This window comes from Rhinoderma darwinii, chromosome 1 (genome assembly GCF_050947455.1).
Source record: "Rhinoderma darwinii isolate aRhiDar2 chromosome 1, aRhiDar2.hap1, whole genome shotgun sequence".
Taxonomy (NCBI): Eukaryota; Metazoa; Chordata; class Amphibia; order Anura; family Rhinodermatidae; genus Rhinoderma; species Rhinoderma darwinii.
Genome location: NC_134687.1, coordinates 647,906,038 through 647,919,969, shown reverse-complemented (window position 1 = coordinate 647,919,969; position 13,932 = coordinate 647,906,038). Strand labels below are relative to the sequence as shown.

Genomic DNA, 13,932 nt, shown 5'->3' with positions numbered 1-13,932 from the left:
GAAATATAAAACCCCCCACACCACACAATCACCGGAAATATAAAACCCCCCGCACCGCGCAATCACCGGAAATATAAAACCGCGCAATCACCGGAAATATAAACCACTCACACCGCGCAATCACCGGAAATATAAACCCCCTCACACCGCGCAATCACGGAAATATAAAACCCCTCACACCGCGCAATCACCGGAAATATAAAACCCCTCACACCGCGCAATAACCGGAAATATAAACCCCTCACACCGCGCAATCACCGGAAATATAAACCACTCACACCGCGCAATCACCGGAAATATAAACCCCTCACACCGCGCAATCACCGGAAATATAAACCCCTCACACCGCGCAATCACCGGAAATATAAACCCCTCACAACGCGCAATCACCGGAGATATAAAACCCCTCACACCGCGCAATCACCGGAAATATAAAACCCCTCACACCGTGCAATCACCAGAAATATAAACCCCCTCACACCGCGCAATCACCGGAAATATAAACCCCTCACACCGCGCAATCACCGGAAATATAAACCCCCCCACACCGCGCAATCACCGGAAATATAAACCCCCTCACACCGCGCAATCACCGGAAATATAAACCCTTCACACCGCGCAATCACCGGAAATATAAAACCCCTCACACCGCGCAATCACCGGAAATATAAACCCCCTCACACCGCGCAATCACCGGAAATATAAACCCCCTCACACCGCGCAATCACCGGAAATATAAACCCCCTCACACCGCGCAATCACCGGAAATATAAAACCCCTCACACCGCGCAATCACCGGAAATATAAACCCCCTCACACCGCGCAATCACCGGAAATATAAAACCCCTCACACCGTGCAATCACCGGAAATATAAACCCCCTCACACCGCGCAATCACCGGAGATATAAAACCCCTCACACCGCGCAATCACCGGAAATATAAAACCCCTCACACCGCGCAATCACCGGAAATATAAAACCCCTCACACCGCGCAATCACCAGAAATATAAACCCCCTCACACCGCGCAATCACCGGAAATATAAAACCCCTCACACCGCGCAATCACCGGAAATATAAAACCCCTCACACCGCGCAATCACCGGAAATATAAAACCCCTCACACCGCGCAATCACCGGAAATATAAACCCCTCACACCGCGCAATCACCGGAAATATAAACCCCTCACACCGCGCAATCACCGGAAATATAAACCCCTCACACCGCGCAATCACCGGAAATATAAACCCCCTCACACCGCGCAATCACCGGAAATATAAATCCCCTCACACCGCGCAATCACCGGAAATATAAACCCCTCACACCGCGCAATCACCGGAAATATAAACCCCTCACACCGCGCAATCACCGGAAATATAAATCCCCTCACACCGCGCAATCACCGGAAATATAAAACCCCTTACACTGCGCAATCACCGGAAATATAAAACCCCTCACACCGCGCAATCACCGGAAATATAAACCCCTCACACCGCGCAATCACCGGAAATATAAACCCCTCACACCGCGCAATCGCCGGAAATCTAAAACCCCCCACACCGCACAATCGCAGGAAATCTAAAACCCCTCACACCGCGCAATCACCGGAAATATAATCCCCCCACACCGCGCAATCACCGGAAATATAAACCCCTCCCCCCCACACCGCGCAATCACCGGAAATATAAAACCCCTCACACCGCGCAATCGCCAGAAATATTAAACCCCTCACACCGCACAATCACCGGAAATATAAAACCCCTCACACCGCGCAATCACCGGAAATATAAAACCCCTCACACGCGTAAATATAAAACACCCCACACCGCGCAATCACCGGAAATATAAAACCTTCGGTCTCACAATACAGTGACGCAAAACTGTTTTATTATTTTAACAACTCGTTCTTTCTCTCTTGCATCCTACAAGAGAAGGAAATACCCTGTCTGCGTAGACTGCACTCCACAAGAGAAGGAGAGAGACCCTGCCTGCGTAGACTGCACTCCACAAGAGAAGGAGAGAGACCCTGCCCGCGTAGACTGCACTCCACAAGAGAAGGAGAGAGACCCTGCCCGCGTAGACTGCACTCCACAAGAGAAGGAGAGAGACCCTGCCCGCATAGACTGCACTCTACAAGAGGAGAGACCCTGCCCACGTAGACTCTACAAGAGGAGACCCTGCCCGCGTAGACTGGGAGGTAACATCAAGACCAAGAGGAGAGACCCTGCCCATGTAGACTCTACAAGAGGAGACATTCGGTGAGAGTAGAAGCTGGTCATCCGGTGGAGTAGTGGCAGCCAGGTTATTTCAGGGTGTAATCTTTTCTGGAGAGGGGGTGTTCAGGTTACTAGTGAAGGTTTGAATGGTCGGAGAGATCTCATGTGTTGGGTTAAAGAGTATGGGGGATGCACGGGAGAAATCTTCTAGACAATGATGTGAGGAACAGATAAAAGGAGAGCAAAAAAGGTCTTGTGAGGACTGGAGATTACGTGCGGGGAGGTATCGGGTGATTAGGGCACAGCTGTTTGTATGGGACAGGTTGTGGACTGGAGATTACATCTGGGTAGGTATTGGGAGACTAGGGCAGAGATGTATGGAGGGGACAGGCAGGTAGTGGACAGGAGATTACGTGTGGGGAGGTATCGGGAGATTAGGGCACAGATGTATGTAGGGGACAGGATGTTGACAGTCTTGCATGTAATTTTTTATATTTTTAACTTAATTTAGTAGGTAATGTGTGGCCAGTGACCACAGAGGTGGAATGAGGGATGCAGCAGAATTGAGAATGGGTAGAAGGGGTGCAATAGTGTTAGATGGGAAGTCACAGAGGAGGATAGTGGAGTAGTTTAGCATTTATGTCTGTTCGAGGGTGAGGAAAGACTGAAGGGTTTTTGAGGTGGAGGCAGCAAGAAGTGGTAAGCCCTTGGCTGTGCCGTTTGAAATTCAGGGTTATCTCAATACAGTGACCTGTGAGACGGGGAAAAGTGTGGAGCCATTAACGGTGATTGATAGTTCTGGTAAGGGGCTGCGTGAAATGGGGTAAAGATGATTCTGTTTTCTCCATGTTGATCATAACGAAGCGGGAGGTGAAGGAGGAGATGGCTGTTGGACACTCTAGATAGCAGGAAGGGAACATCAAGAACAGAGAGGTAAATTTGACCAAAAGCTTAGAAGAGTAAGGGTCCCAGGATACTGAGACCCTTGAGGGACTCTAACAGAGAGAGGGTGGGACGACGAGGAGGTGGTGGTGTGTGAGGTGGGAGATACTAAATGTTTAGTTGGTAAGGTATGAGCAGATCCAGGAAAGGGCCAAGTCTGTGATGTCAAGGGACTAGAGCATTTGTATCAGGAGGGTGTGGTCTACTGTCGAAGGTGGTGGACAGGTTTAAAAGGTGGAGCACAGAGTAATGTAGAAGCAGAGGACAGGTCTAGAAGGTGCTGGACATGTCTAGGAGGAGCACAGAGCAATATAGAAGCAGAGGACCGGTCTAGAAGGCGGAGCACAGAATAATGTAGAAGCAGAGGACAGGACTAGAAGGAGGAGCACAGAGTAATGTAGAAGCAGAGGACAGGTCTAGAAGGAGGAGCACAACGTAATGTAGAAGCAGAGGACAGGTCTAGAAGGGGGAGCACAGAATAATGTAGAAGCAGAGGACAGGACTAGAAGGAGGAGCACAGAGTAATGTAGAAGCAGAGGACAGGTCTAGAAGGAGGAGCACAACGTAATGTAGAAGCAGAGGACAGGTCTAGAAGGAGCAGCACAGAGTAATGTAGAAGCAGAGGACAGGTCTAGAAGGAGGAGCACAACGTAATGTAGAAGCAGAGGACAGGTCTAGAAGGGGGAGCACAGAGTAATGTAGAAGCAGAGGACAGGTCTAGAAGGAGGAGCACAGAGTAATGTAGAAGCAGAGGACAGGTCTAGAAGGAGCAGCACAGAGTAATGTAGAAGCAGAGGACAGGTCTAGAAGGAGGAGCACAACGTAATGTAGAAGCAGAGGACAGGTCTAGAAGGGGGAGCACAGAATAATGTAGAAGCAGAGGACAGGTCTAGAAGGGGGAGCACAGAATAATGTAGAAGCAGTGGACAGGTCTAGAAGGGGGAGCACAGAATAATGTAGAAGCAGAGGACAGGTCTAGAAGGGGGAGCACAGAATAATGTAGAAGCAGAGGACAGGTCTAGAAGGAGCAGCACAGAGTAATGTAGAAGCAGAGGACAGGTCTAGAAGGAGCAGCACAGAGTAATGTAGAAGCAGAGGACAGGTCTAGAAGGAGGAGCACAACGTAATGTAGAAGCAGAGGACAGGTCTAGAAGGGGGAGCACAGAATAATGTAGAAGCAGCGGACAGGTCTAGAAGGGGGAGCACAGAGTAATGTAGAAGCAGAGGACAGGTCTAGAAGGAGGAGCACAACGTAATGTAGAAGCAGAGGACAGGTCTAGAAGGGGGAGCACAGAATAATGTAGAAGCAGAGGACAGGTCTAGAAGGAGCAGCACAGAGTAATGTAGAAGCAGAGGACAGGTCTAGAAGGAGCAGCACAGAGTAATGTAGAAGCAGAGGACAGGTCTAGAAGGAGGAGCACAACGTAATGTAGAAGCAGAGGACAGGTCTAGAAGGGGGAGCACAGAATAATGTAGAAGCAGAGGACAGGTCTAGAAGGGGGAGCACAGAATAATGTAGAAGCAGTGGACAGGTCTAGAAGGGGGAGCACAGAATAATGTAGAAGCAGAGGACAGGTCTAGAAGGGGGAGCACAGAATAATGTAGAAGCAGAGGACAGGTCTAGAAGGAGCAGCACAGAGTAATGTAGAAGCAGAGGACAGGTCTAGAAGGAGCAGCACAGAGTAATGTAGAAGCAGAGGACAGGTCTAGAAGGAGGAGCACAACGTAATGTAGAAGCAGAGGACAGGTCTAGAAGGGGGAGCACAGAATAATGTAGAAGCAGCGGACAGGTCTAGAAGGGGGAGCACAGAGTAATGTAGAAGCAGAGGACAGGTCTAGAAGGAGGAGCACAACGTAATGTAGAAGCAGAGGACAGGACTAGAAGGGGGAGCACAGAATAATGTAGAAGCAGAGGACAGGTCTAGAAGGAGCAGCACAGAGTAATGTAGAAGCAGAGGACAGGTCTAGAAGGAGCAGCACAGAGTAATGTAGAAGCAGAGGACAGGTCTAGAAGGAGGAGCACAACGTAATGTAGAAGCAGTGGACAGGTCTAGAAGGGGGAGCACAGAATAATGTAGAAGCAGAGGACAGGTCTAGAAGGGGGAGCACAGAATAATGTAGAAGCAGAGGACAGGTCTAGAAGGAGCAGCACAGAGTAATGTAGAAGCAGAGGACAGGTCTAGAAGGAGCAGCACAGAGTAATGTAGAAGCAGAGGACAGGTCTAGAAGGAGGAGCACAACGTAATGTAGAAGCAGAGGACAGGTCTAGAAGGGGGAGCACAGAATAATGTAGAAGCAGAGGACAGGTCTAGAAGGGGGAGCACAGAGTAATGTAGAAGCAGAGGACAGGTCTAGAAGGGGGAGCACAGAATAACGTAGAAGCAGAGGACAGGTCTAGAAGGGGGAGCACAGAATAATGTAGAAGCAGTGGACAGGTCTAGAAGGAGGAGGACAGTAATGTAGAAGCAGAGGACAGGTCTAGAAGGAGGAGCACAGAGTAATGTAGAAGCAGAGGACAGGTCTAGAAGGTGGTGGACAGGTCTAGAAGGAGCACAGAGCAATATAGAAGCAGAGGACCGGTCTAGAAGGGGGAGCACAGAATAATGTAGAAGCAGAGGACAGGTCTAGAAGGAGCAGCACAGAGTAATGTAGAAGCAGAGGACAGGTCTAGAAGGAGCAGCACAGAGTAATGTAGAAGCAGAGGACAGGTCTAGAAGGAGGAGCACAACGTAATGTAGAAGCAGAGGACAGGTCTAGAAGGCGGAGCACAGAATAATGTAGAAGCAGAGGACAGGACTAGAAGGAGGAGCACAGAGTAATGTAGAAGCAGAGGACAGGTCTAGAAGGAGGAGCACAGAGTAATGTAGAAGCAGAGGACAGGTCTAGAAGAAGGAGGAGCACAGAGTAATGTAGAAGCAGAGGACAGGTCTAGAAGGGGGAGCACAGAATAATGTAGAAGCAGTGGACAGGTCTAGAAGGGGGAGCACAGAATAATGTAGAAGCAGAGGACAGGTCTAGAAGGGGGAGCACAGAATAATGTAGAAGCAGAGGACAGGTCTAGAAGGAGGAGCACAACGTAATGTAGAAGCAGAGGACAGGTCTAGAAGGGGGAGCACAGAATAATGTAGACGCAGTGGACAGGTCTAGAAGGAGGAGGACAGTAATGTAGAAGCAGAGGACAGGTCTAGAAGGAGGAGCACAGAGTAATGTAGAAGCAGAGGACAGGTCTAGAAGGTGGTGGACAGGTCTAGAAGGAAGAGAACAGAGTAATGTAGAAGGCGGAGGACAGGTCACACTTTACAGAAATCTGTGTGTAAGATGTGACTTTTAAGTAATAAGATAAGATAATGCAGAGATCCTGCACACACAGCACAATACATGCTGCTTCCTCACTTTACTGCCAGGACTTTCCGCTGGTGCGCGCAGGACGGCCGGGGCCTTCCGCTGGTGCGCGCAGGACGGCCGGGGCCTTCCGCTGGTGCGCGCAGGACGGCCGGGGCTTTCCGCTGGTGCGCGCAGGACGGTCGGGGCCTTCCTTACATACACGCTGGACGGCCAGTTTCCATGAACCATGGTTGGGGTCTGTCATTCAGATGTGAACAATAAATAAGAATTTTAGATGTCTCTGAAGATCCAGGATCTCTGAGGTAACTTCTAATATCTGTAAAAAAATTATTTTAGGGGTGTATTAGAGAAGCTCTCCACTTTTTTTTTTTTTTTTATTGCACCCTCCATTTGTACATTGGTGTTTCAGTGGGTAATGTGTGCAGAAATACTTACTGATCCCCACATCTTTTTCAGGTCCAGCGCCGCTCACGTGATCTTCCCTCTGACTTGCCTGGAGTCACTGTGCTTTTGAGTAAACCAGAACTCAATCTCTCAATGCATTCCTATGGGAGCCAGAACGAGGCTCCATAGGAAGGCATTGAGAGCCTGACTTCCAGTTTTCTGAAAAGCAGCAATTCCATACCAGGTCAGAATGAAGATCACGTGAGCGGCGCTGGACACGAAAAACAACAAGATGTGGGGGATCGGTAAGTATTTCTGCACACATCACCCCACTGAAACACCAATGTACAAATGGAGGGTGCAATAAAAAAAAAAATGGAGAGCTTCTTTAATTCATGAAGGGCATCGGTCACATTGAACATTTGTCTGATCTGTTGGCAGCAAATTACATAGCAGGAGGACCTGAGCAGATTGTGTCTCTCCATTCACTTCTATAGGAGTTACGGGAACCACCTAACAAGGCCACCCAGAGGTGGAGCTGCATCTATCAGACATTTGTGGCATATCCTGGGGAGAGTTGTCTGTGTTGGGAATACCCCTTTATTCCATGTGGTGATGGCTCTGAGAAGATGTTTCTCTCAATGATGAATAAGTGAGGTTCTGTATGTCACACATGATGTTGTCCCCTGTATGATCTCCATCTTCTCCTTTCTTCATAAAGACGTCTGCAGTACTAGATCCTCCAGTTCCTCCAGTTTTCTCATCTTCTCCTCCACAACGTTCCTTCTCCTGAATGACCCACCAAGGATGGACAAGGACAGGAATGAGATGAGCAGAAGAATATTAGACTTCACCTTGGAGATCATCTACCTGTTGAGCGGAGAGGTAAACTTTTCTACATTATAGAACAAGTCACACATAGGGAAGGGACAATACATAATAGGAAGTAATAGGAAGAATCCAGTGTCCTGTATAACAGCGTCCAGACCTTCAAAGTGACGTCAAGAAGCTGAAGATCAGCCACTAATATGGTCAGTTATGTGTCATGTCACCAATGCAGCAATAGTAATGTTGTAGAGCAATGAGAATAACCAGGAGGATCAGGATGACATCTATATAGAAACATAGAAGATGACGGCAGGAGGAAAGCACATGGTCCATCTAGTCCCCCAATATTATTTCCTTTTTAGTTTTTGTTCTATTTTCTCAATGTCTTTTTGTAGGTGAGGTCTCCAGTATTACAGATGTGGGGTCACTAGAGCTCTATACAGCGGGGTCACAATCTCCCTCTTTCTACTGAGGGGGGAATACTGTGTTCAGTTCTCTAAGTGTCTCTCTCCATACACAGGAGTACACAGTAGTGAAGAAGACATCGGGTGACTGTACGACTCCCATCATCCATGAGTCAGGAGGATGGAGCAGTAGTCAGAGCCCCATCACACAGCCTCCCCCTCACTCCCGGATACATGAGAAGAAGATCTTAGAACTGATCTACAAGATGACGGAGCTGCTGACTGGAGAGGTGACACTGCTGGGAATGCTGGGAAATTCTACAGTAACAGCACTGGAGGTGTCTGGGTGATGACTGTATCATTGTGTGTGTCAGGTTCCTATAAGGTGTCAGGATGTCACTGTCTATTTCTCCATGGAGGAGTGGGAGTATCTAGAAGGACACAAGGATCTGTACGAGGAGGGCATGATGGAGAACTACCGGCCGCGCACATCACAAGGTGAGAAGAGACTGATATATATATATATATATAATGTTTTTGCCCTAATGAGACAATTGTCATCCACCTCATGGGGGTTTTGTCTTCCTCTGGATCAACACGGTCGGATTATAGGTTGGACTTGATGGACTTGTGTCTTTTTGCATCCTTAGTAACTATATAACACAGAATGTATGGAGCTAAATTTACCACTTATATAAAGTACAATGTGTTCCGAAAAAACCATCTCACAATGACTTGGATAAGTAAAATCTTATTCCCACTTATGGTGCGTCCACACACGGTGTAAACACTGCGGAACTTCTGACTGGATTTTCTGTGTGGAGATTCCGCAGCTTTTTCACAAGAGATATTGACATGTTGTAGATTGAGAATCTGCACCACACTACTTTTCAGTGTATTTCTTGAAATCTCAGCGACATTGCTGCTACTATAATACGCTTAAGATTTTACCACATACCTTTAATGGGTAACTTCAACGTTTCGTTTCTGCTCGGCTGTTTCCGCTAAGCTTATGTAGCGGTGTACAGGCTCATACACTTTCTATTAAGCCCGTACACCACTACATCGGTTTCCCGAAAAAGCCGTACAAAAACGAAGTGGCTCAGCGCTCACACGGGCTATTCTGCCGCTTCGTTTTAGTGATTGGTGGGGGTCTCAGTTCTTGGATCCTCACAAATCAAAACTTCTGACATGTCAGAAGTTTGGTGAACATTTAGTTACCCTTAATGTGACACTTCAGATTTGAGAAACGGTTCTCTCTTAAATAGGTCAAAACTAGCTGCAGCGTTAAAAAATTAACTGGTTCCCAACCGCTGGCTTTGTTTTTACGGCCAGCGGTCAGGGTCCTTAAAACCCGAGCCATAGACTTTTTACGGCTCGGGTTTTAACTTGCTGCCCGCGTGATCAGGCAGCTGAATGTCGGGTCTCCGGCTGTCAGTGACTGCCGGGACCCTGAGGAGAGGATAGAAGCAGCTTTCGCTGCTTCTGTCTTCTCTGATGACTTGTACACAGCGCTCTAAGAACGCTGTGTATATGAATAGAGGCAGCGGCCGTGCCGCTGTCTCTATTCCTCCCGGTGTTCATCTGACTGGTCACATGATCGCCATGTGCCGTTACTGACAGACTGCTGCTGCGTCTAATTAGACCCAGAACAGCCCTATTAGTGACAATCGTCACTATGAGAGGGCTGATTTCCCCGGTAACTGGGGCTGCTGTGCAGCTCCAGTTACAGTGGAAAAACATGGTGTAAAAGAAAGAAAAAAATATATAAAGTTCCCCAAAGGTCTTTTTTGACCTATGAGGGACAGACCATAGTAATAAAAAAATAGTAAAGTGCAAAAAAAATTAATAATAAATATACGTTATACTGCTAATGAGCCGTGCCCAACCCGAGATGGCCCCAGTTTTGACCGTTTGTATAAATTGAGACCCCTATTAGACCGTTTCAGTGCCTGGTTTTCCCAAGCATTCACCTCCGAGAAGTGTATTTCTATTGATGAGTCCCTGGTACATATTAAACGGAGGCTTCAATTCCGCCAGTACCTGCCGGGTAAGAGGGCAAGGTATGATGTGAAGATGTATGAGCTGTGTGAGAGTGCATCAGGGTATACCTACAAATTTAGGATATATGAAGGGAAGGACACCAGTATTCAGCCCCCAGAATGCCCCCCCTTACTGGGAGTTAATGCAAAAATTGTGTGGGATTTGGTGCACCCATTGCTGGACCAGGGTTACCACCTCTACCTGGATAATTTTTATACCAGCGTCCCACTCTTCAAGTGCCTCGCTTCCAGAAGTCCTGCGGCATGCGGCACTGCTAGAAGAAATCGGAGAGGCCTCCCTAAGACTCTGCTTGGGCAAACACCTCAGAAGGGGTGAGAGTAGGGCACAATCCAGCAGCAACATATTGTGTGTCAAGTACAAGACAGAAGTCCTTGTATTGACAACAATACATGGCCACACCAGTACCCATGTACCTGTACGAGGTACCAGTACAGAGACCCCCAAGCCAGACTGCTTCCTGCACTACAATAGGGACATGGGATGGGTGGACTTGTCAGATCAAGTCCTGAAGCCCTACAGCGCCATGCGGTGTGGTATAAGAAGCTGGCCGTGCACATCATTATCAAGAACCTAACCTTTAGGGACCAAGAAGGGGGGGGCACCCAGTACTTCTGGAAGCGAGGCCACGCATCGTACCAGGGCAACACTTTCCAGGAGAAGTTCCCCAAACTGGAAAGGGAAGAAGGGAAAAAGCCAAAAGAGGTGCAAAGTCTGCTATAAGGGAGGACACAATATATCAATGTGACATGTGTCCTGAAAAACCAGGGCTCTGTATGAAAGTGATTTAAAATTTATCATACATCCCTTCGATTTTTAATCTACCCTGACGCACTTCGCACCGCTTATCCCCCTCATCTTTCTCTTCTGAGCCCTGATGTGTGCCCAGGCAGCTGATAGCAGCCACATGTAGGTTATTGCCGTATCCAGGAGAACCCACATTACAGTTTATGGGGTATATATCTCCGGTGGCATATGCTGGGCACAATATATTGGACACTGAAATGGCTATATATATAAAATAAAAAATCTCACACTGCACCATCTGCTGCGCATTACCTTTTACACAGTACCTGTGGGATCAAAATGCTCACTACACCTCTAGATGAATGTCTTAAGGGCTGTAGCTTTTAAAATGGGGTCACTTCTCGGGGGTTTCAACTGTACTGGTACATCAGGGACTTCTGCATACATGACTTAGCACCAGAAAACCTCCAGTAGGCCAAATGGTGGTCCTTTCCTTCTGAACCCTGCCGTGTGCCCAGGCAGCTAATAACAGCCACATGTACTGGTACATCAGGGACTTCTGCATACATGACTTAGCACCAGAAAAGCTCCAGTAGGCCAAATGGTGGTTCTTTCCTTCTGAGCCCTCCCATGGGCCCAAACGGCAGTTTATCACCACAAATGGGGTATTGTCGCACTCAGTACAAATTGGACAACAAAATGGGTAATTTTGTTCCCTGTGAAAATAAGAAATTTTGATCAAAAATGACATCTTATTGAAAAAAAATGAATTTTTTTTAATTTCACAGCCTAATTCACATACGTGCTGTGAAAAAACTGTGTGGTCAAAATGGTAACAACAACCATACATTAATTCCTTGAGGGGTGTAGTTTCACTTTTGGGGGATTCCTACTTTTTCAGCACCTCAACACCTCTTCAAACCTGGCATGCTGCCTAAAATATATTCTAATAAAAATAGGCCCCAAAATGCACTAGGTGCTTCTGGGGCTTGTGTTTTAGTCCACGAGTGCACTAGAGATACATGTGGGACATTTCTAAAAACTGCAGAATCTGACTGGACAATACATATTTAGTAGTATTTCTCTGGTAAAACCTTCTGTGTTACAGAAAAAAATGGAATAAAATTGAAATTCAGCAAGAAAAATTAAATTTGCAAATTTCACCTCCACTTTGCTTTAATACCTGTGAAATGCCTAAAGGGTTAAAAAATAACTTTCTAAATGCTGTTTTGAATACTTTGAGGGGTCTAGTTTTTTAAAATGGGTTGTTTTATGGGGTTTTTAATACATAGGCCCCTCAAAGCCACTTCAGAACTGAACAGGCACCTTAAAAAAAAGGCTTTTTAAATTTTCTTAGAATATAAACAGCAATTTCTCATATTTTTAAGTCTTGTAACGTCCAAGAAAAATAGTCTAAAGTAGACATATGGGAAATGTGAACTAGTAGCTATTTTGGGGGGTATAACCATCTGTTTTACAAGCAGATGCATTTAAATTCAGAAGAATGCTATTTTTTCAAAATTTTCTCTAAATTTTGCAATTTTTGACCGATCTACACTGAATATAAAGCCCAATGTGTCACGAGAAAACAATTTCAGAATCGCTTGGATAGGTTTAAGCATTCCGACGTTATTACCACATAAAGGGAAATATGTTAGATTTCAAAAATGGGCTCTGAGCCTTAAGGCCAAAACAAGGCTGCGTCCTTAAGGGGTTAAAGACCATGTTCACCTTTTTGTTGGCAATTTTTTTTATTAAATATTTGTTTTTCTTTATTTGAATTTATTTAAAACTTTTTTGTTTTTACGATGCAGCTGTTATGTCTCCTCTATACAAAGAAGCTGGTTCATTCACTATTAGCTGAATCCGTAAGTGAAGTGAACCGATTACTCAGCTGGGAGCGGGTCCTGTGTTTCTAACACACAGAATCATAATAATTACCATCACATCTAAGGTGAAGAACATGGAGACACAGGACACGCTCTCAGCCAAGTTGTCGGTTCACTTTGCTTTCTGATTCGGATGATAGCGAATGATCCAGCTTCTGTGTATATAAGAGACATAACGGCTGTATCGTGAAAACTAAAAAAAGCCAATTTAAAAAAAACATGTTTAATCCCCTAAAACCAATATATAAATATTAATAAAAAATAATCGTATTGAAATATTGTCTCTAAAGGTGTACACAACCTTTAAGAAGGCTAATAAGCAAGTAACTCTTAAAATAGAGGCGCCCTGTGTCCCGCCACTTTCAAGTGTATCCGCGTCCACAGAGCGCAGATACAGTTAATTACTATGGCGGAGCAGGGAGCTATCGACTCCCCGCCGTTCACTTTGGTAGGCCACAGTCTACTTTAGGCCTGCGGTTTACAAGGTGCAGGAACATCGACACAGGTAGTGAGGACCTCAACATTGTAATTCCGGCTCTGATCAGGAAACATAGAAGTGTAGAGAGAAGTGTCTGATATATAGACAGATATACAGTAGTCATGTATTCAGTCACTGTGTGTTTCCTACAGATAGATCCAGTAGGAGAAATCCACCAGAGAGATGTCCCAGTCCTCTGTATTCCCAGGACTGTCCAGAGGAAAATCACAATGTCCCAGAGAATCATCAGGTAGATGAAGCTGTGCCCTATACCAGATCTTTATATGGGTGTGTGGCGATTTTGGTCCTGCGGTCATAGATGGGGGTCATAGATTTTGGTTGATTTGTTGGATTCTTCGCACTCTCTGCTGTATTGTATTGAATTATTACATATGTGGAAATCAGGGGGAAGATCTGACTAATAATAAAGCGGAGGATGAAGCAGAAGAAGAGCGGGTGAGGGGCGATCAACCGTGTAAGAGTGAAGAGGAGGAGGAAATTCCAGGAGGTGTTACCACAGGTAAGTAATAATGACATTAGAAAGTGAATTGGGAGGTTTGTTAAGGTGGAGTTCCTCCTTCGTTCTACATTACAGTAACACTTCAGACAATGTGTTATACATAGTGCAGGACCTGAGG

At 46.3% G+C, this 13,932-nt stretch overlaps 1 protein-coding gene across 2 annotated transcripts in view; it reads left to right on the top strand.

The window, feature by feature from the left end:
* Positions 1–13,932, top strand: part of LOC142662903 (uncharacterized) — a 30,556-nt gene that overhangs the window by 5,239 nt on the left and 11,385 nt on the right. The window contains exons 2-8 of one of the 2 annotated variants that reach the window (XM_075841279.1): positions 1,930–2,197; positions 6,563–6,805; positions 7,609–7,772; positions 8,236–8,409; positions 8,494–8,617; positions 13,447–13,544; positions 13,700–13,814. In XM_075841279.1, the coding sequence (XP_075697394.1) occupies positions 7,695–7,772; positions 8,236–8,409; positions 8,494–8,617; positions 13,447–13,544; positions 13,700–13,814 (589 nt within the window). In that variant the 5' untranslated portion in view covers positions 1,930–2,197; positions 6,563–6,805; positions 7,609–7,694. Of the gene's footprint in view, positions 1–1,929; positions 2,259–6,562; positions 6,806–7,608; positions 7,773–8,235; positions 8,410–8,493; positions 8,618–13,446; positions 13,545–13,699; positions 13,815–13,932 lie in introns of both variants that reach the window. The other variant, XM_075841220.1, reaches the window with a different exon arrangement.